The 22,021-nt window shown below is 52.2% G+C and overlaps 1 protein-coding gene across 3 annotated transcripts in view; it reads left to right on the forward strand.

Moving 5' to 3' along the window:
• Positions 1-22,021, forward strand: part of ATL1 (atlastin GTPase 1) — a 42,311-nt gene that overhangs the window by 18,439 nt on the left and 1,851 nt on the right. The window contains exons 7-13 of one of the 3 annotated variants that reach the window (XM_082218075.1): positions 764-856; positions 2,155-2,293; positions 4,125-4,252; positions 5,520-5,576; positions 7,517-7,588; positions 16,342-16,815; positions 19,841-19,855. In XM_082218075.1, the coding sequence (XP_082074201.1) occupies positions 764-856; positions 2,155-2,293; positions 4,125-4,252; positions 5,520-5,576; positions 7,517-7,588; positions 16,342-16,815; positions 19,841-19,855 (978 nt within the window). The remainder of the gene's footprint in view (positions 1-763; positions 857-2,154; positions 2,294-4,124; positions 4,253-5,519; positions 5,577-7,516; positions 7,589-16,341; positions 16,816-19,840; positions 19,856-22,021) is intronic. The other 2 variants (XM_082218076.1, XM_082218077.1) reach the window with 2 other exon arrangements.

The raw sequence follows: 22,021 nt of genomic DNA on the forward strand, positions 1-22,021 counted from the left end.
TGACGTGCTTTCGAACTGCTAGGTTGGCAGGAGCAGGGACCGAGCAACGGGAGCTCACCCCGTCATGGGGATTCGAACTGCCAACCTTCTGATCAGCAAGTCCTAGGCTCTGTGGTTTAACCCACAGCGCCACCCGCGTCCCTCTTTTACCTTTATATGTGTGTAAATAAAGCCATATATCCAAAAGACAGCACAGCCACGAACAATTCTGGGGTTGTGGCGCTGATCTCACTTTACTGGCCGAGGGAGCTGGCGTTTGTCCGCAGACAGCTTCTGGGTCATGTGACCAGCAGGACTAAGCCACTTCTGGCGAACCAGAGCAGCGCACGGAAACGCCGTTTACCTTCCCACCTGAGCGGTACCTATTTATCTACTTGCACTTTGACGTGCTTTCGAACTGCTAGGTTGGCAGGAGCAGGGACCGAGCAACGGGAGCTCACCCCGTCATGGGGATTCGAACTGCCAACCTTCTGATCAGCAAGTCCTAGGCTCTGTGGTTTAACCCACAGCGCCACCCGCGTCCCTCTTTTACCTTTATATGTGTGTAAATAAAGCCATATATCCAAAAGACAGCACAGTCTCCACTGACCCTCATTCCAAGGAAGCCAAACCTGGAGATGCACATGGACCCCCCCCAGAGTCCTTCAGCGTTCAGAGATTGGGGTGGCGTATTCAGTGTTTTCTCGGGGACAGAGCTTGGCTGTGTAGTTGGGGCGACTTATTTCACTTTGCACACGAGTAATTTTCTTTGTCCCTTTTGCAGTCTCTCATTTTCCTTGTTCGCGACTGGAGCTTTCCTTATGAGTTTTCCTACGGGGCAGATGGTGGAGCCAGGTTTTTGGAAAAGCGCCTCAAGGTTGGTCTTAACGCTTTTGTTTTCTCCTGCTTTCTCTTAAAAAAAAATGCTCAAAACTCCCAACAATTTAAATCCTATCAAGTAGTAAAATAATAATAATAATAAGCAAATTAAAGTGGGAAGTGGAACAAACCACACTTGCAACTAACTGTTGCTAAAAGGCAGCACCTGGTCAATTGCAGGTGTGTCATGTGACTCAGCTGGGCAGTCAGGTGACGATGAATGGAACATCCTTGTGTGGGAGCCTTTGGATGTGGGTGGGGCGGGGCCTGGATAAGAGATACGAAAAGGGGACCCCCCCCTTTTGAAACCTGCATTCTCAGCCAGTTTGGAGAAGGAGGCGGTAGCACTTCCTTGTGCCTTTAGGCAGGGCCATCTTAAGCATAACCGGCACCGTGGTGCAAATATCTCTCCGGTCCGACGCGCACTCAGCGCTGCACGTAAGTAAGAGGCGCCTGGATCGCAGCCCAGATGGCCTCCCGCGAAGCCTCCCTCTAAATGCCCGGTGCCCCTTACCTGTCCCCGTCTGGGGAACTCTGTGCCACAGTATTAACGGAGAAATCTGAGGGCTCCCTTGGACAAAAAACAAGGACACCAGCCAGGAATACCAGAGCAAAACAGCAGCCAGTAGGTTTGGTTGTTACTGAAGACGGTCGCATCAGGACTCCCACAGGGCGCTTCCCTGCTCCGCTCGCAGACTCCGCAGGGAGGCGCGCAGGCAGTGACACGCCCAGAGAGGGGCGCCCCGTCCACGCCCCTGATCGCACCTGTCAGGCACCCAGGCAGCCCTGGTGGGAGAAGACGCGAAGGGGCTTCCCTGAGCCGGACGCAGCGTGCTCCAATGGGTGTCTGAGAGGAGGGGAGAGGGCTGCCACAGAGCGGGGAAGGGAGCGCACCCTGACTCTCCTTCCCGGACACTCAGCCTGTGGTGCCCTCCAAAATCTGGCACCCTGGCACCCCGCGCCACTTAGGCCTATGCGTAAGACGGCCCTGCCTTTAGGCCAGGGGTGGGGAACCTTTCTATTTGGCCTGAGGCCGTTTTGGCAGCACTCCCCCACTCCAAAGGAGCAAGGCTGTCGACTGGGGAACGGACTCCCTCTGGAGGTGGTGGGCTTTCCTGCACTGGAGCTTTGCCCCAGAGGCTGGATGGCCACCGGCCAGGACTTCTTTAGCTGCGATTCCTGCTTGCAGATGGCCCTTGGGGGTCCTTTTCCAGCTCTACGATTCTATGACTTCCCAAGCCGTTGATCCCCCTCTAAAGAGCGGTCTTTCTAATCCGCCCGCCCACTTGCTCTCAGGTCTCAGGGAACCAGCATGAAGAGCTTCAGAACGTTCGGAAACACATCCATTCTTGCTTCACCAACATCTCCTGCTTCCTCTTACCTCACCCGGGCTTGAAAGTGGCCACCAACCCAAACTTCGACGGGAAACTCAAAGGTCGGTTCGTTTGCAAGTTTCATTTCTCCGATTGCCTCCTGTGTGCCAGGTCTCTCTCCCACCTACATCCCCGCCAGATACAGGTTCCTTGCACTTTGACTCCTGATAGCTCTTGCAAACTCCTCTCTTCCCGTCAGGGCACCTGCAAGCTTATGCTCTAAGCTGGCCTTTCCCAACCCCGTGCCTCCAGTTTTGGACTACAAGGCCATGAGGCTCCAACCTGCTGGCCTGATCCATTTCCTCATCCGTGATTTATTTTATTCAAATGTATTTATATCCCTCCCTTCACTGTAAGACCCCAAGCTGCATCTCAAACACAATCGAAGCAACCGTTCCAGAACCGACGAGAAAAGTTAAAACATAATCAAATCCAATCCTACAATTTTTAGCAGTAACCAACCTCTCATCTGCAAGGGACATGGGTGGTGCTGTGGTCTAAACCACAGAGCCTCTTGAGCTTGCTGATCAGAAGGTTGGCGGTTCAAATCCCCGCGACGGGGTGAGCTCCCATGGTTCAGTCCCTGCTCCTGCCAACCTAGCAGTTCGAAAGCACATCAAAGTGCAAGTAGATAAATAGGTACCGCTCCGGCGGGAAGGTAAACGGTGTTTCCGTGTGCTGCTCTGGTTCGCCAGAAGTGGCTTAGTCATGCTGGCCACATGACCCGGAAGCTGTACGCCGGCTCCCTTGGCCAATAAAGCAAGATGAGCACCGCAACCCCAGAGTCGGCCATGACTGGACTTAACAGTCAGGGGTCCCTTTATCTTTAACCTCTCATCTATGGTAGTTCTCTGCTTGGTGCTGAAATGATGAAAGCATCAAAACCAGACATGCGCCTGTCACTTGCTGCTATTTATTATTATTATTATTATTATTATTATTATTATTATTATTATTATTATTATTATTATTTTATCACAAACACATGGACAAACTAATGCATAATCTTAGAAACAATAAGAAAACCATAAGTAGCACATATTCCGTGTAAAAAAACAAATCACAGAGATGCACTTACGTATAGCCAAGTTTTTAAGATGAGTTCATATAGCACAACCACAACGAGGTGTGCATCCTCATTATACATTAAAAATAGCCATTAAATTTGCATACCACCCTTCACCCAAAGATCTCAGGGCAGTTCACAACATAAAAATACAGAATAAAAACACAAAATGGGAGGAGCACTTGCATGGCTCCCCTAGCAGCTGGGGCAACCCAGTCAAGTGGGTGCCGTGCAAATAATAAAATTGTTGTCGTCGTCGTTAAAATAAAAAATGGAGACTAGTCTGTCTCCATCTCCATCAAAACCGCCTGATTTGGCTTCGCCCCAGACTACACTTCTAGCTAGATAATCTGATAAATATCGTATTTTTTGCTCTATAAGACTTTTTCCCTCCTAAATAGTAAGGGGAAATGTGTGTGCGTCTTATGGCGCGAATGCAGGCTGCGCAGCTATCCCAGAAGCCAGAACAGCAAGAGGGATTGCTGCTTTCACTGCACAGCAATCCCTCTTGCTGTTCTGGCTTCTGAGATTCAGAATATTTTTTTTCTTGTTTTCCTCCTCCAAAAACTAGGTGCGTCTTATGATCTGGTGTGTCTTATAGAGCGGAAAATACGGTAAATGAATGTTTCCTACATTAGTGAACCATGTCTTCCACATAGGAACTTTTGATGATTTCTAGGAAAGGCTATTAGCCACCTGCCTGCTGATAGTAACATAAGCACTAGATTCTGTATAAGCAGTAGGATTGACGTCATTCTCAAAGAGTTTGACATCATCCGCTTGCTTGCGAGGACTGCTTTTTCCACTGACTCGCCTTCCCCCCACAGAAATAGACGACGACTTCATCAAGAACCTGAAGGTGCTCATCCCTTGGCTGCTCAGTCCCAAGAGCCTGGACGTCAAGGAGATCAACGGCAACCAGATCACCTGCCGAGGCCTGGTGGAATATTTCAAGGTGAGCCTCAAGCTGTCAGGAGGCGGACTCAGGAACCCCATTCTTGCTAGGCCGTCTTGGGCAGGATGCCTCCTTCCTCTTCGGCCTCATGAAAAGGGCGTCCTTTGTAAAAAGCTGGAGAGCAGGGCCTTTTTCTTCGTAGCCCCTATGTTGGGAGGTCATACAGCAGCGGGAGGGGAACCTTCTGCCCTCCAATGGGAGTTGGACTCCAACTCCCATCTACCCCTGCCAGCATGGCCAGTTATCAGGGATGATGGGAGTTGTAGTCTAGCACCCCTGGACCTTGGTGGCTTAGAAGAGCTTAAATGTCAAAGCCAGCACCTGAAGGTGAACATAGAATAATAATAATAATAATAATAATAATAATAATAATAATAATAATAATAATAATAATATTTACACCCCCGCCCATCTGGTTGGGTTTCCCCAGCCACTCTGGGTGGCTTCCAACAGAATATTAAAATACAATAGTCTATTAAACATTAAAAGCTTCCCTAAACAGGGCTGCCTTCAGATGTCTTCTAAAAGTCTGGTAGTTGTTTATCTCTTTGACATCTGATGGGAGGGCGTTCCACAGGGCGGGCGCCACCACCGAGAAGGCCCTCTTCCTGGTTCCCTGTAACTTGGCTTCTCGCAGGGAGGGAACCGCCAGAAGGCCTTCAGCGCTGGACTTCAGTGTCCGGGCAGAACGATGGGGGTGGAGATGCGCCTTCAGGTCTACTGGGCCTTTGAGGCCATTTAGGGCTTTCAAGGTCAGCACCAACACTTTGAATTGTGCTCGGAAACGTACTGGGAGCCAATGCAGGTCTTTCAAGACCGGTGTTATATGGTCTCGGCGGCCGCTCCCAGTCACCAGTCTAGCTGCCGCATTCTGGATTAGTTGTAGTTTCCGGGTCACCTACAAAGGTAGCCCCACGTAGAGCGCATTGCAGTAATCCAAGCGGGAGATAACCAGAGCATGCACCACTCTGGCGAGACAGTCTGCGGGCAGGGAGGGTCTCATCCTGCGTACCAGATGGAGCTGGTAAACACAGAATTGACCTTCACCTCCATGGACAGCTGTGAGTCCAGAAGCAAACAGGAAGGCACTGCAGCCAGCAAGCCAGGACTGCAGTCATATGAGCCTCGTGGTCCCCACAGGCTGGTAGCCTTGCAGGTCAGCCAGTTAGAGCTTCCTGTTTTCCTGAGTTTTTACAGACCTTTGTGGACTTTTCTGTGCATGCATAAACTCAGCCTGTCCTGTCTTCTTGTCTTGTTTTCTTCCCAGGCCTATATAAAGATCTACCAAGGAGAGGAGTTGCCTCACCCCAAATCAATGCTGCAGGTAAGTCACACGGCACTGATTACAGTTATTAAACAAACTGAGGTGTATTTATTTTTACTCACATTGCACGACTTGGATTGTTCTCTCCACAGTGGGTTAGGGTCCTCCTGACTGGTGGGGTTGGTTGGGGTTTTTTATAGGTGCCATCTGCAACACACAACTAATGCAATAGCTGTGCACTAGAGATGCGGGTGGCGTTGTGTGTTAAACCATAGAGCCTAGGACTTCCTGATCGGAAGGTCGGCGGTTCAAATCCCCGCGACGGGGTGAGCTCCCATTGCTCGGTCCCTGCTCCTGCCAGCCTAGCAGTTCGAAAGCACGTCAAAGTGCAAGTAGATAAATAGGTACCGCTCCGGCGGGAAGGTAAGCGGCGTTTCCGTGCACTGCTCTGGTTCGCCAGAAGTGGCTTAGTCCTGCTGGCCACATGACCCGGAAGCTGTATGCCGGCTCCCTCGGCCAGTAAAGTGAGATGAGCGTCGCAACCCCAGAGTCGGCCACGACTGGACCTAATGGTCAGGGGTCCCTTTACCTTTACCTAGAGATGCATTTGTGCTAAATGGTCCACATGTCATCCTGTTGTAAGCCAAAAACAGCTTCTCTTCTGAGTTACGCCAATGAAACTCAGAGGCAAGAGGAGTTAGGAGTCCATTGTTGTTTATTGCAAAGCAATAGGTTACAGTCAAATCTTTTAGCAAAACTGCAACCCCGCCCAAGGGTCTGGGCAGGGGTATTTATAAGTTTCAAACAAAGCATTTCAATTTCCACCAATCATATACATCATTACCTCATTTCATGTTTAATACACATGCACAATAAGCATTGCTGACTAAGTTTTGATATTCACTGTGATCAGGTACATTGTGGTAGTGTGCATGTTGGGAACCCGTGTTACGTGTCGCCATTTGCACCATGTTTATGAAGTGTATTTTCGTGATTTACGTATTAACTGTCCTTCTGTCCTAGTGGGGGACGGCGACTTGCAAAATCACCAGTTTCTTAAAGCAGCAGGTTACCATAACTTCTCTGTTAGAAGCATATTCAAGGATTTATAGGGGTTCACACTATCACATTCATTATGGCCCTTTGGGCCACTACCACAAACCCACTTTCTTCATTGTTTTGCAGTGCTTCCCCGGGCTTCATTGCTCCGTGCGCGCGCGCATGCTAGAGTGCTGCAGCAGTGCAACAAAAACAAAAAACAAAAACAGAAGTGGGGCAAGAAATAAACTGGGACATTTGGGCAATGCCAAGTTACAGGATTTCAGCAGAAAGCTACAGAATGTGAATGGATTGGAAACATAGTGTAACGTCTTCCAAGCAGAGTGTTGTAACTGCTCTGATGCCACCGTGAGCACAACTGATTGTGGCTGCGCAATGGAAAGGGTGTTTGGAGGAGCCCTTAAAAGATGCTCTTCTCCACTCCCTCGGTGCAATTTTTTCCTTGGGCCCAGTGACCCTTTTCCCTCCTCCTGGTGGTGTCAGTGTGGTGTAATGGTTAAGAGCGGTAGACTCATAATCTGGGGAACCGGGTTCGCTTCCCCGCTCCTCCACATGCAGCTGCTGGGTGACCTTGGGCTAGTCACACTTCTCTGAAGTCTCTCAGCCCCACTCACCTCACAGAGTGTTTGTTGTGTTGGAGGAAGGAAAAGGAGAACACAACATGAGAGCCAGTGTGGTGTAGTGGTCAAGAGCGGTGAACTCATAATCTGGTGAACAGGGTTCGCGTCTCCACTCCTCCACATACAGCTGCTGGCTGACCTTGGGTTAGTCACACTTCTTTGAAGTCTCTCAGCCTCACTTTGTTGTGGGGGAGGAAGGGAAAGGGGAATGTTAGCTGCTTTGAGACTCCTTCGGGTAGTGATAAAGCGGGATGTCAAATCCAAACTCTTCTCTTCTTCTTCTGGTTCCCTCTTCTGACCTTTCCTGCTGATCCCTTGCAGGCCACGGCAGAAGCAAACAACCTTGCAGCTGTTGCCACGGCTAAAGACACTTACAACAAAAGAATGGAAGAGGTAAGCCTGATGCTGTGTCCTCCACCAAGGAGCGTGGCCCCTCCACGATTCCACTAGGCCCCCTTTGGGCTGCAGTAAAGCCCTCTCTGTGCAAGAACTGGGTGAGATTCAGCAGGCAGATAGTTCAAATTGTGCGACAGGGTGGCCCAACTCCGTTCTGGGTGGGGTTTTACTCCATGGAAGGAGCAGGCCATAAGAGTCATAAAATCACAGAACTGGAAGGGGCTCCTGGGGGACATCTAGTCTGACCCCCTGCAAGGCAGGAATCTCAGCTAAAGCATCCATGACAGATGGCCATCCAGCCTCTGCTTAAAAGCCTCCAATGATTGAGAGTCCACCACCTTCTGAAGGAGTCCGTTCCACTATCCAGCAGCTCTTACCCCAGCTTTTAAGGTCCTCAAGTGGAGAGCACTCCTTGTTCCTTTCTTTTCACTACGATACTGTCAGGGGTTCAGAAGCAGAGACGCAGAGAAGGGTGGAAACAGAGAGCGAGGGGGAGGAAGCCGAAGGGAGAATGAGTGATGATGACGACCCGAGATCTCCAAGCCTAAGCAGTGAGTCAGAGGACTCCCAAAAGGGAGCCCCAGTGAGCAGAGCAAGGGGGGGATCCGGGGGGACACCCCAGGAGGAAGGGAACAGAGGAGACTCAGAGAGCAGCAGCTGGAAGTCGGGACCCACGCTCAAGACTGAGAGCAGCAGGGAGGAAGGCAGCCAGGCATCGGGTTCCGGAGGCCGTCAGCAGGAGGGAGGGCACGAGTCAGGGGTGGTCACGCCCTCCTCAGAGAGCGAGGCAACGGTCAAGAGGAAAGTAGAGAGTTGGGCGCGCGCGCCAAGTTCAAATGCAGCGGAAGCTGGAGCAGTAAGCAGCCCGGAGAGTGAGCCAGGTCCCAAAGCCCGCCGAAAGGAAGCGGAAGGATCAGGGGGGTCAGCGTCAGAGGAGAGTAGAAGGGAGGAGTCCCAGGGGGGCAGAAGGACCCAGAGACGTAGGGAGAGGCGAAGGAGGTGGAGCAAGGCTAGGGTATTAAGCTGGTGTGCAAGAGGCGGGGACTCAGATGGGTCTTCGCCGACCTAGGGCAGAAGGTGTAGAGCTGCACGCTGCAGTTCGGAAATGAAACCTGTAACTCAATAAAGACTCTTTTAAAGTGGACGCTGTGTGGCGTGGTCCTATGTGAGCTGGGACCTGGTAGCAGCTCTGACAGTAAGACCCATCTCATCAAAGCTTCAGAAACCTGAAACCTCGCAGCGGGAGCAGAAGCCGCTAGGGGAGGAAGAGGGGTGTCTGTAAGCAAGCTCACAAAGGTTAGCAAGATGACGGAAGAACAGAGGATCTCCGCGCTGCAAGAGGCAGTGACCCAGTTGTCCTCAGAGGTATTGGCTTCCAAGAAACGGGAGGAGGAGACTACAGCCGCCTACAGAGACCTACACGCCAGGTTTGAAATGCTTGTTAAGCAAGGGCAACAGGGACCCAGACCGGAGGGCGTGGGATTGGCACGGAGAGCAGGAGGGCTTGTGGCTCACTTCGATGGGACTTTGCAACAGTACCCTAATTTTAGAGCAGACGTAATGTGCGCACTGCAACTGCTGGCAAAAGACTTTAGAGATGAGGAAGAGAAGGTGGGGTTCATATTGTCCCATTTGCATGGGGATGCCAAAGCCTGGCTGCGCAATTTGTGGAGGGATAAAGATCCGGCGCTTCAGAATGCAGATGCCTTTATCAAAGCGATGGATGCGTGTTTTTTGTCTACTATTGATGTGGATCTTGCCAGACGGGAGATTCATGGACTAAAACAAGGGAGGGCGAGCGTCCGGCAGTATCACGCCCGATTTTTTGCGCTGGTCAGTGCTTTAGAATGGGATCGGGATTCGCCCCCTGTCAGAGACCTCTTCTGGGAGGGTCTAAGTTCTGCGGTTAAGGATGAAATTGCAAGGGGGGAGAGGCCCCGAAGCACGCAGGAGGTGGTCCAAAGGGCGCTGACTGTGGGGGTGAGGCTGGAAGAACGTCCATGGTGCAGAGATGAAGGACGTGGAGGGCGCGAAGCAGCGAGAAGTTTCTCTTTCGTTCCGAGGGAAGCAGCGCGTGCGCAATCCACACCTCCGCCAGGAGGGGGAGGGGAACCGATGGAGGTTGGAGGTGCAAGGGCTCAGTCAGCTGCCAGAGCCCTAGCACCGGCAGCAGTGAAAGCGAAGCCTCCTAGAGGGAACAGGAAGTGTTACATCTGCGAGGATCCAGGCCATTTGGCGAAGGAGTGTCCCCGGAGGCTCCACAAGCACACTGCAGCCTCAGCAATGGTGACTGCAGCAACGCAACAAGGAGAACCACAGCAGGGAAACGACGATGTCTGGCTGGAGACAGAGGCACTGGGGCCCAGCCAGACGCATCAGTGAAGCAGTCCCCAGCGATCTTGCAACCCACGGACCCCCTCCCACCCAAACCAGTAGTGCAGCTCACAGCATCTCTCCAGCTACCCGACGGCGTCACTATCGAAGTGCCGCTTTCTGTGGATTCTGGAAGCAACGCAGACTTTATAGCGCAGAGCTTTGTGGAGCAGCACGCTATACAGCTATTGCCTGCCACTCTGCCCCTGCAAGTCGTCACAGTGGATGGCAGAGAGTTGCTAGGGGGGCAGGTGGTGAAGCAGACGCCACCGATGGTGATGCGCCTTGGCAACCACAGGGAAGTCATCAGTTTTAATGTCACCCAACTGTCGGACACGCCCATTGTGTTGGGCATGAGTTGGCTGGACAGGCACAGTCCGACACTGGCTTGGTACCAGAGACAACTGATCTTCGGCTCCTCTTATTGCGCAGAACACTGCATCCTGCCCCGTCGGGAGGGAGAGGAGGAGGAATCACAACTGCAGTTGGGAACGTTGCAAGCGGTCCCCCACAAATACGCGAGCTTTTTGGAGGTCTTCTGCGAGAAGGAGGCGGACAAGCTACCCCCTCACCGGCCATATGACTGCAAGATTGACCTCCTACCGGGGGCGACGCTGCCGAAGGGGCGGCTATACTCCATGTCTGAAGATGAAATGCAGGAACTCAAACAGTTCATCGAGCATAATCTGGAGCGTGGCTTCATCAGAGAGTCCAAGGCAGTGGGGGGCAGTCCCGTTTTCTTCGTGAAAAAGAAAGACACGCCCCAAAAAAGACTCGTTGTGGACTACCGCCTTTTGAACCAGATGACCAAACCGTCTGATTACCCCATGCCCAGGATTGACGACCTCCTCGCGACGGTGCGCAAGGGACGCGTGTTCACCAAGTTGGACCTGCGAGGGGCGTACAATCTCATCCGCATGCGGGAGGGCGATGAGTGGAAGACGGCCATGTTCACACCGCTGGGCACCTACGAATACAGAGTTATGCCCTTTGGATTACAAAATGGCTCTCACTGTTTTCAAGCTTTTATGCATCACGTGTTGGAGGGACTCCTCTACAAGACATGCGTCTGCTTCCTGGATGACATCCTGATTTTCTCTGACTCGCAGCAAGCTCACGACCGAGACGTGAGGGAGGTGCTCAGCAGGTTGCAACAACATAGACTGTACGCCAAGCTGGAGAAGTGCCAGTTCGACACGACGGAGGTGGATTTCCTGGGATACAAGTTGTCGGACAAGGGGATAGCCATGGACAGCACCAAGGTTCGTGCGGTATTGGATTGGAAGAGCCCGCGCAACCGGAAGGAGGTCCAGCGGTTTGTCGGCTTCGCCAACTTCTATCGCAAGTTTATCAAGGGGTTCGCGATGCAGACGGCAGCAATTACGGACACGCTCAGCTCCAAAAAAAAGAAATTCATCTGGACGGAGCAGGCGGAACAGTCCTTTCAAGCGCTCAAGCATCTCTTCGCATCGGAGAAGCAACTGCTGCATATCGACCCCAGTAAACCGTTGAGGGTAGAGACAGACGCGTCAGACAGAGCCGTGGGAGCTGTCCTGCTGCAGCGAGACCCGCAGGGGGTGTGGCGGCCGGGAGCGTTCTACTCCAGAAAGCTCAGCAAGTCGGAGCAGAACTACACCATCTGGGACAGGGAGTTGCTGGCCATTCATGCAGCTTTCAAGGCGTGGAGGCACTTCCTAATCGGCGCCAAGCACACGGTGCAGGTCTGCACGGACCACAAGAATCTGGAGCACTGGCGCACGGCTCAGTTCCTGAACCAGAGGCAGATACGTTGGGCGGAGTTCTTTGCTGACTTCAATTTCCGAATAGAGTACGTCCCAGGCGACACCAACATCATGGCGGATGCACTGTCCCGAAAACCGCAATACCTAGAAGAGGTGACGCCAGCGGCGGCCATGCACATCTTCGCACCGACGGCGTGGGCGTGTGCCTCAGCTACAGTAGACCTGGATGCGGTGCGACGTGCATTGCGGGACGACTCATTCGCGCAAGACAAGATGGCGGAACTGCTCAGAGGCACGGCTACCACGGACGAGTTCCAGGTGCGGGACGGCTTGCTCCTACGCAAAGGGGCTGTCTATGTACCAGGAGACGACCTTCGCGCCAAGGTACTGCAACAGTTGCACGACGCACCCACGGCCGGTCACTTTGGCACAGAGAAAACGATGGAATTAGTCGCGAGAGACTTCTGGTGGCCCAGGCTGAGAGGGGAGGTCGCGGACTACGTCGCGAGGTGCGACACCTGCCAGAGGGCCAAGCCGGTACACAGACCACCGGCGGGACTGTTAGAACCGCTGCAAACGCCGTTTGAACCGTGGGAGAGGGTGGCCCTGGACTTTGTGACGGATTTACCCAGCTCGAGAGGCAAGACAGCTGTGCTGGTGGTGGTGGACTTGTTCACCAAGATGGCACATTTCATTCCGTGTGCGAAGGTGGCCACGGCGGAACAAACCGCCAAACTGTTCATAGATCACGTGTTCAAAGTGCATGGCCTGCCACGGTCTATCCTGTCCGACCGCGGACGCCAGTTCATCTCGTCTTTCTGGCAGAAGCTGATGGGTTTTCTAAATGTCAAGGTCAATCTGGCATCAGCAAGACACCCGCAGACCAACGGGCAAGCAGAGAGGGTCAATGCCATCATGCAGCAGTACCTGAGATGCTATGCCAATCAACAGCCTGCGACGTGGGTGGATTACCTGCCGCTAGCCGAGTTCGCTTACAACAACACGAAGCACGTGTCCACAGGAGTGACGCCGTTCTTTGCCAACAATGGGAGGCATCCCAGAACCTTCCCGGGACTGGAGAGAGTGGGGGAAGGAGAACCACAGACGGCGGACGCGTTCGCGTCAGAGCTGCAGGCGGTCCACGATCAACTCAGACGGCAGCTGGAGCTAGCTAAGCACGCCTACAAGGTGCAAGCTGACAAGCACAGGCGGGTTGGCGAAGTGATCCAAGTGGGAGACTGGGTCTGGTTGGCAGCCCACGCAGTGCCGACCAGGTCACTTGCCAAGAAGAAGTTGGGGCACAAGCAGATCGGTCCGTACCAAGTCGAAGCGCAGATCAACCCGGTAGCCTTCCGACTGGCGCTGCCGGAGGGTTCCAGAATGCATCCGGTGTTCCACAGGTCGGTGCTCACTCCCTACAAGGCACCTCACAGGTTCCAGGAGCCAGGGACGGCGCCAAGTCCGCTCCGGGAACGGACGGAGACGCGGGGGGTGAAGCACCAGGACCACATCAACGAGGTCACGGAGATTTTGGACTCCAGATGGGGGGAAGAGGGAGTCGAATACCTCTTAGCCAGAGAGGGCACCCGGGCCAGCGCCAATAGCTGGGTACCAGACTACGCTTTGGAGGAACCCCTGCTCAAGGACGAGTTTCATGCCCTCTTCCCACACAAACCCATGCCAGCGAGCTTCTTCGACGACTGGTTGTTCACACCCACTCTTTCTTCCAGCACGTTCCATGGATTCGACTCAGAAGGGGAACCCACACGGAGCACCCGTTCCCCAGAAGGTTCACCGGCAGGTTCGGCATCAGGCAACTCGTATTGGTGGGACGATCGACCAGAGGAGCAATGGCGCAGGAAGTGGCTGGAGATGCCAGGTCGAGCGACCGACGCAGAGACTGACATGGACGTGTTCGGGGAGGACCTCGGGTTCGAGCACGGCGGTACAGAGATGGAAGAGCAACAAGTCAACGTCGACGACCGCGAGGGGGAAGACTCGGAGGTCTTCAGTTGGCGGCCACCCACGGGGAGCGACCTGTATCCAGCATTCCCTCCCATGATGATGGAGCACCCAGCACCCACACCTGACAGCGGGGAGGGGGGAAGGGGGGGCTTCGAGGGGGGGATGGATGTCAGGGGTTCAGAAGCAGAGACGCAGAGAAGGGTGGAAACAGAGAGCGAGGGGGAGGAAGCCGAAGGGAGAATGAGTGATGATGACGACCCGAGATCTCCAAGCCTAAGCAGTGAGTCAGAGGACTCCCAAAAGGGAGCCCCAGTGAGCAGAGCAAGGGGGGGATCCGGGGGGACACCCCAGGAGGAAGGGAACAGAGGAGACTCAGAGAGCAGCAGCTGGAAGTCGGGACCCACGCTCAAGACTGAGAGCAGCAGGGAGGAAGGCAGCCAGGCATCGGGTTCCGGAGGCCGTCAGCAGGAGGGAGGGCACGAGTCAGGGGTGGTCACGCCCTCCTCAGAGAGCGAGGCAACGGTCAAGAGGAAAGTAGAGAGTTGGGCGCGCGCGCCAAGTTCAAATGCAGCGGAAGCTGGAGCAGTAAGCAGCCCGGAGAGTGAGCCAGGTCCCAAAGCCCGCCGAAAGGAAGCGGAAGGATCAGGGGGGTCAGCGTCAGAGGAGAGTAGAAGGGAGGAGTCCCAGGGGGGCAGAAGGACCCAGAGACGTAGGGAGAGGCGAAGGAGGTGGAGCAAGGCTAGGGTATTAAGCTGGTGTGCAAGAGGCGGGGACTCAGATGGGTCTTCGCCGACCTAGGGCAGAAGGTGTAGAGCTGCACGCTGCAGTTCGGAAATGAAACCTGTAACTCAATAAAGACTCTTTTAAAGTGGACGCTGTGTGGCGTGGTCCTATGTGAGCTGGGACCTGGTAGCAGCTCTGACAGATACGATAATCTTTATTGTCATTGTCCCATACAGAACAAAGAAATTGAAAAAATCTACATCAGACATTCAAAAACCAACAAGCCTGCTATCTCAACCTGGTTAACCCCCTAAAAATTCTGATACCCCATAATTAAATACAATATACTCCCACAGAGACTACCTTACGCTGCGTTTAAAACCAAAATCGCATTTGGATAGAAACTGTTTCTCAGGCAGCTAGTCCTAGTCTTTATAACCCTGGACCTTCTTCCAGAAGGCAGAAGCTGAAAGAGATCATTTCCGGGGTGCGCACTATCCTGCACTATCTCTACAGCTTTCTTATGGCACCTGGAAGCATAGATCTGATCCAACGTGGGAAGAATGCACCCAGTTATTCTCTCCGTAGTCTTTACAACCCTGGACAGCATTGTTTTTCCCCTGACCGTGCAGCTCCCAAGCCACACACACAGACCATAAGTTAATACATGCTCAACAGTACAATGGTAAACTGCCATCAGCAGGTCCTTTGAGAGATTATTTTTCCGGAGGATTCTCAGAGACCCACTAGAGACCCAAGTGAGATTTCTTAGGAGTGCTGCAGCCATTTCTAGACGGGGGCAGCCTGACCACAGTGATCCATGCATGGGTAACCCCAAGCCTTGATTACTGCAATGCCCCTTATGTGGGGATGCCCTCTTTTCATAGCCCGGATGCTGCAACGATTGCAGAATGCCTGCTATGCTGCAAGCTGGGTCCCTGATAAAGGCCAACTGAGCCCCAAGGCACAGGCGGACTTTGGTCTTTCAGATTTCAGCAGCGCCCCAGGCGAGGCCAAAGTTCAGTGTGTGCCACTGCATCTCGCCTTCTCTTCTGCTCAATTCACTACATCAATGGGTCCTAACTGGTGGTCCCAAGCGTTTGTGTCACCATATCAAAATATTCAGATATGGGGGTCTATGGCTTGGCTTTTCAAAAATAGGGGGTCTGCAGTACATAGCTAATTGGGGACCATTGCACTAGGCCCTGGGGCACCCCTAGGCTCAGTGCCCAGCGCGGCAGAACCGATCTCACTGCTCTAAATTCGCCTCTGCTCAGAGGCAGGTGGGGAGCTAGATTAATGACTGGCAGTGCCCACCAGGACCATATAACACCTACATTGGCTCCCAGGACGTTTCTGAGCACAATTCAAAGTGTTGGTGCTGACCTTTAAAGCCCTAAATGGCCTCACTCCAGTATACCTGAAGGAGTGTCTCCACCCCCATCGTTCACCCTGGAAACTGAGGTCCAGCTCCAAGGGCCTTCTACGAGAAGTGAGATGGCCTTCTCGGTAGTGGCGCCCTCCCTGTGGAACAGATGTCAGGAAAATAAACAACTATCTGACTTTTAGAAGACATCTGAAGGCCGCCCTGTTTAGGGATGTTTTGAACGTTTGATGTTTTATCGTGTTTTTTAATATTCTGTTGGGAGCTGCCCAGAGTGGCTGGGGAAACCCAGCTAGATGGGCGGGGTATGTTATATTATTATTGGGGTGCAGCGTAAGGAATCGGGCAATCCTTTAGATCACCGGTTCTCAACCTTTGGGTCCCCAGATGTTATTAGACTACAACTCCCATCACCCCGAGCTCTGGCCTTGCTAGCTAGGGGTGATGGGAGTTGTAGTTCAACAACACCTGGTGACCCACAGGTTGAGAAAGGCTGCTTTAGATATTTGGGGCCCCTGTAGCTCAGGGCCTTGTGAATTAATGCAGAAACCGTGAACCTGCAGGTGTGTGGAGGCGACAAGCCCTTCCTGGCGCCCAGCGACCTCCAGAGCAAACACCTGGAGCTGAAGGAGGAGGCGGTGCGGCAGTTCCGGTCCGTGAAGAAGATGGGGGGCGAGGAGTTCAGCCGCCGCTACCTCCAGCAGCTGGAAGCCGAGATCGACGAGCTCTACGTCCAGTACATCAAGCACAACGACAGCAAGAACATCTTCCACGCCGCCCGCACACCCGCCACGCTCTTTGTGGTCATCTTCATCACCTACGTCATTGCCGGGGTGACCGGCTTCATCGGCTTGGACATCATAGCCAGCCTGTGCAATATGATCATGGGCCTGACCCTGATCACCCTCTGCACCTGGGCCTACATTAGGTACTCAGGGGAGTACAGGGAGCTGGGCGCCGTCATAGACCAAGTGGCCGCAGCGCTCTGGGACCAGGTGAGCAGATGTCAGGCGTCAGAGTATCCAAACTCCTCAACGGTGGGTTGCCAGGAGTGGACAAGACAGGAGAGTTCTTACCAGTTGCTTTTTATTCAGTAGTCACAGAGAGAGGCTTAGAAATGCAGCCTCAATGGCGTTGCTCCAAGTGTAGCCCCACTCCCTGCGTCCCTCCCACTTCTCACGAGTCATCTCTACGGTGCTGAAAAGCGCCTTTTGCCTCTGAGCCCTCTGCTCTCCTACTTTCAAGGCACGCCGTGTTCTGGGAGAGCAGGGGGTCTGGAATGCTTTCTAAAGACACTGAGTCCATCAGCTGTTTCTCCCCTGGTGCTTCTTGTTCTTCCTCCTCTTCCGTTATTTCCCAGCCCCCCCCCCCATCTGCCTTTGAGCTGTAACCTCCTTCAAACCCGTTGTAATTCGGAACTGTCTCCTTCTTCTCTGGAAGGTTCAGGCTGGGGAGGCGATCTCCACCATTCCTCCTTGCCCAGTCCCTGACAGCAGAACAGGCTGCCCATGGCCAGCAACTGGCAGCCTTGGGCACTTCCAGGCTGGCTGTTTCCAGGCGGGATTCAGTCACACACCAACAAATTCAGCTTCCACATTTATAGCTGGCTAGAGAGAAGAGCCCGGCGTTTCATGGGAAGACTAAGAAACCAAAATAAGTCAGTGCATTTTTAAAATCAGCGCAGTTTTACATGGTTCTGTCTGCCATCTTTATTTCTGACGGAATCCAAATATAGGCCGAGACCTGCTCCTTCATCTTGGCGACTGTCCCGCCAAATGGGGCCACAGTATCTTCAGAGGTTTGGTCCGCCATCTACCTTCAGAATGGCATCTTAAGGGCATTCAAACGTAGACGAAAGCCTCCTGCTCCATCTTGGGCGCTGCCATGCCAGGTTGGACAACGGTGTCCCAAGAGGTGTGGGAATGCATAGAGGACAGCTGTATAGACAGGCAATAATATACAGTGGTGCCTCGCAAGACGAAAAGAATCCGTTCTGTGATTCTCTTTGTCTAGCGGTTTTTTCGTCTTGCGAAGCAAGCCCATTGACGGATTAGCACTATTAGCGGCTTTTAGATGCTTATCTGCTGATCGGATCAGCTGATAAGCGGCTTAGCTGCTTAGAAAAAGGGGGGGGGGACAAAACCAGCAGGAACTCGCAAGACATTGTCGTGTCTTGCGAAGCAAGCCCATAGGAGATTTGCAAAGCACCTCCAAAACGGAAAACTCTTTCGTCTAGCGAGTTTTCCGTCTTGCGAGGCATTCATCTTGCGGGGCACCACTGTAAATAGTAGATTGGGGGGAGTCTTGCTTAACAAACCTGCTTCCCCCAAAAGATTGGGGGGTTTTTTTTGCAGGAAGGAAGGTAATGGGGAAATACTCTGGAATGCGTTGGGGTAATGCTTGCTGTGATGAAACGCTGTCTAACCTCCCTGCAAACAGATCAGAATAATTGCTCGTTGAATAGCCAATGTTGTCTAATCTCCCTGCTCAATAAATGGTTCACCTGGAAGCCCCCCGTGGGGTTAGGAGAAGGGAGGGAGATAGGTTTAAGTACAAGGGGAAAACTCAGCTTTGTCGGGTGAGGGCAGAGGCCGACCAAAGTATGAATGGTGAAGAGTGAGAAGTCAGAGAAATTTTAGAGCGTCGGAGTCATCCAGTGAACCTTATTTACTAGGATGTCCACAAGGAGGTTGCACTTCTAAAATGGGGAATCAGTTTATCTGCATGGGAGGCTGGGATGGTTGCCAGGAGTGTGGCTTTAAAAAAGGACCAGGCAAATCCATGGAGGAGGAGCTGCCTGCCAGCGGCTGGTGGTAGTCAATACTCATCGCCAACAGAAGGACCGTAGCTCAGCGCTGGGCAGCTGCTTTGAATGCAGAAGGCCCCGATTCAGTGCCTGGCATCTCCAGGGGGCACTGGGTGAAACTCCAGTCTGAAAAGTTGGAGAGCTGCTATTGGTCAGGGGCACATCATTTGCATGCAGAAGGTCTCATGTTTATTAAAGGCTTCTAAAACGCTTTTCAGTTCAGACACCAAGAGCGGTTCAGTTGCTCATGTGCTTTTGGTCACGACTCCTGAAAAGGTGGGGTATAAATTAGAACTGGAATAAATGCCTCCCCACCTCTTCCCATTTCCACAGGACCATTCTGCTCCCGTGAAAGTTGGCGGGGAGATATTTTGAAAATTTGGAGGGTGGGGAGCAAATTCATTTTCATCTTAGGCTTAAGTCAGAGGTGGCCAAGAGATTCTTTTTGCCCCCTTTTAAAAGCCGCACCAACTCTGTCTGTGTTCCTGGAGAAAACGTTTTGCAATGGTAGAACACAGTCTCCGGGGTTATTATTGATATCGTGTGTGGGAGGGTTATCCCTCTCCTCATTAAAAAAGAAGAAGTTCTCAACCACATTGTATTTATGCCTAAGAGAAAATGAACTTTTAAAAAGAAGCCTTCCCACCAACACCTGCTGTAAAATTAATGCCAACAAAACTTTGCCCAGAACTAATAGAAGTATTTATAACATCTGTGTATATTTGACAAATTGTTGTCTCCCGACTTTCCTGACAGTTGAAGCATCAGATGTCCGAAAGTGGAATCACCATGACAGTATTTAGCGACCACAAAAAGATATCCAAAACAAGAATGAATAAAAGTAAACCTCCAGTGAAAAAGGTGGCAGAATTTGTACCAGGAGGCCCATTTTCAGCACAGTCAGCCATTCCCCAACCCTGGTGCCCTTCTGCATGGTTTGGACTACAACTCCCATCATCCCAGGCAGCACAACTGTGCTTACAGCAGCTACAGCATCATACAGCTGTGCTGGCTGTGACTGATGGGAGTTGTAGTCCGAACCCTGTCCAGAAGGCACAGGGCTGGATGAAGGCTGTGCAACTTGGTCTGATGCCATGACTCTTTACAAGGGTTCAGATAGCAGGGAGGGGGTGGAGGAAGGAGTGTCAAAATTTTTCGCCAGGGTGCCCTTAAGCGGACAGAGGTCTAGAGGAGACTGCACATGTCTTCTTTCTCTCACCTTGTGTTTTTTCCCCCTTCAACTGCCTTACCTGCAGGGAAATACGAATGAGGTAAGCCCATTACTCTTTATGTAGCAGCAGCTGCCTTTCTGCCAGTGTCCGTCTGTGTGTGCAAACTGTGCTATATTTGGGGTGCTTAAATGCTTCAACTTCCTGCCTCCTTTGTCCAAGTGGGGAAGGGAAGGCAGGGAAGCTTGCTTTGCTTCGGGACTTCCTGGCTTGCAAGACGCGCCTCCTGCACAATTTTTGGCCCAGGGCGTTGATTGCACAGCCCCATTGTGCATCTCCTGCGACCTGTCCAGGGCTTGACAGCCTCCCTTCTCGCTTCCTGCAATTCTAGGCAGGAGGCCTTGGGTAAGGGCCATAGCTCGGTGGCAGAGGCTCTGCTTGCATACAAAAGGCCCCAGGTTCCCAGTTCCCAGGTAAAGCTGAGGTTTGTCTCCTGTCTGAAAGCCTGGCAGTGCTCTGACTCTGTATATAAGAAAGCGTCCTATGATCCTTCAGCAGCATTGAACAAGCTTCTGGCTGGCCTGATCCTGGAGCGCTCAAGTTCTCTGGTGGGCTCAACGTTGAATGGGAACTGCTGTTCCCAGGTAGTGGTAGCTGAAACCAAGCTGAAATTGTGTATTGGAGGCAGCGATACTTATGAATGTTGGAAGCCACAGGAGGGGAAAACTGCTTGCCGGAAGAGGCCTTTGATTGGCCACTGTGAGTACAAGATGCTGGACTTGGTGGGCCATTGGCCTGATCCAGCAAGCCCTTCCCATGTTGAACAGCTCAAACAGCTCTTACTGTCAGGAAGTTCTTCCTAATGTTTAGGTGGAATCTTCTTTCTTGTAGTTTGGATCCATTGCTCCGTGTCCGCTTCTCTGGAGCAGCAGAAAACAACCTTTCTCCCTCCTCTATGTGACATCCTTTTATATATTTGAACATGGCTATCATATCACCCCTTAACCTCCTCTTCTCCAGGCTAAACATGCCCAGCTCCCTTAGCCGTTCCTCATAAGGCATCGTTTCCAGGCCTTGGACCATTTTGGTTGCCCTCCTCTGGACACGTTCCAGTTTGTCAGTGTCCTTCTTGAACTGTGGTGCCCAGAACTGGACACAGTACTCCAGGTGAGGTCTGACCAGAGCAGAATACAGTGGCACTATTACTTCCCTTGATCTAGATGCTATACTCCTATTGATGCAGCCCAGAATTGCATTGGCTTTTTTAGCTGCCGCGTCACACTGTTGGCTCATGTCAAGTTTGTGGTCAACCAAGACTTCTAGATCCTTTTCACATGTACTGCTCTCAAGCCAGGTGTCACCCATCTTGTATTTGTGCCTCTCATTTTTTTTGCCCAAGTGCAATACTTTACATTTCTCCCTGTTAAAATTCATCTTGTTTGTTTTTGCCCAGTTCTCTAATCTGTCAAGGTCGTTTTGATGTTAACCATAAGTGTGCATGGTGCGTTCTAGCAGTAGCAGCTGGAACTGTGCTGGCTGGGACTGATGGGAGATGTAGTCTAAATTATTAGGAGGGCACCAGGTTTGGAAGGCTACTCTAGTTGCTTTTGGTAGTTAGCAAGTTTCTAGCAATCATTTAGACGCCGTTGCAGAAAACCCCAGAAAAATGTGACAAGTTCAGATTAAGGACACTTGAGGTCTTTTTTCTGCCTTTGGGATTTGCTGATAGATGCTTATGCACCACAGTTAAGAGGTTGCTTGTTTGCTAACCCTGATGGCAGTGGGCCATGTCGCTTCCGGCAGGGTGAAACCATTCCTTTCTTAGCCTAGGCTCAGCCACGAGCACAACCAGGTTGGCACTGCCTGATTTCAGGGCTGTCGCACTGGAGTTGAAATCCAAAAATCCACGCTTGCTGAGTGTGCTGCTTTGTGTGAGATGGTGGCTTTTTGCGGGACTGAACCCCGGGTGCGTCTGGGGAAGCTTGCCGTGCAAAAACAGCATTTCTGTTTTCACAGAAATGAGAATTGTGACACAGAATATCAGATGCCTGATCCATAGACTTGGCCTCAATCCTAAACTGCAGCAGGTTCTCTCTCCTTCCTACCACACCTGTGGTGTTAGGCTGGCATGTTCTGTGCCTGCCTTTAGCTGAAGGGAAACCGCTGTCTTCCTTGGTGCATTCTGCCCTTCTGCCCAAGCTGTTGAGAAGAGAAGCCCACCTAGAATTACAGTGACAGCTAGACATCCTGTTGATCACGCGATCATGG

Source organism: Podarcis vaucheri (genome assembly GCF_965113315.1).
Source record: "Podarcis vaucheri genome assembly, chromosome: 1".
NCBI classification, from domain to species: Eukaryota; Metazoa; Chordata; class Lepidosauria; order Squamata; family Lacertidae; genus Podarcis; species Podarcis vaucheri.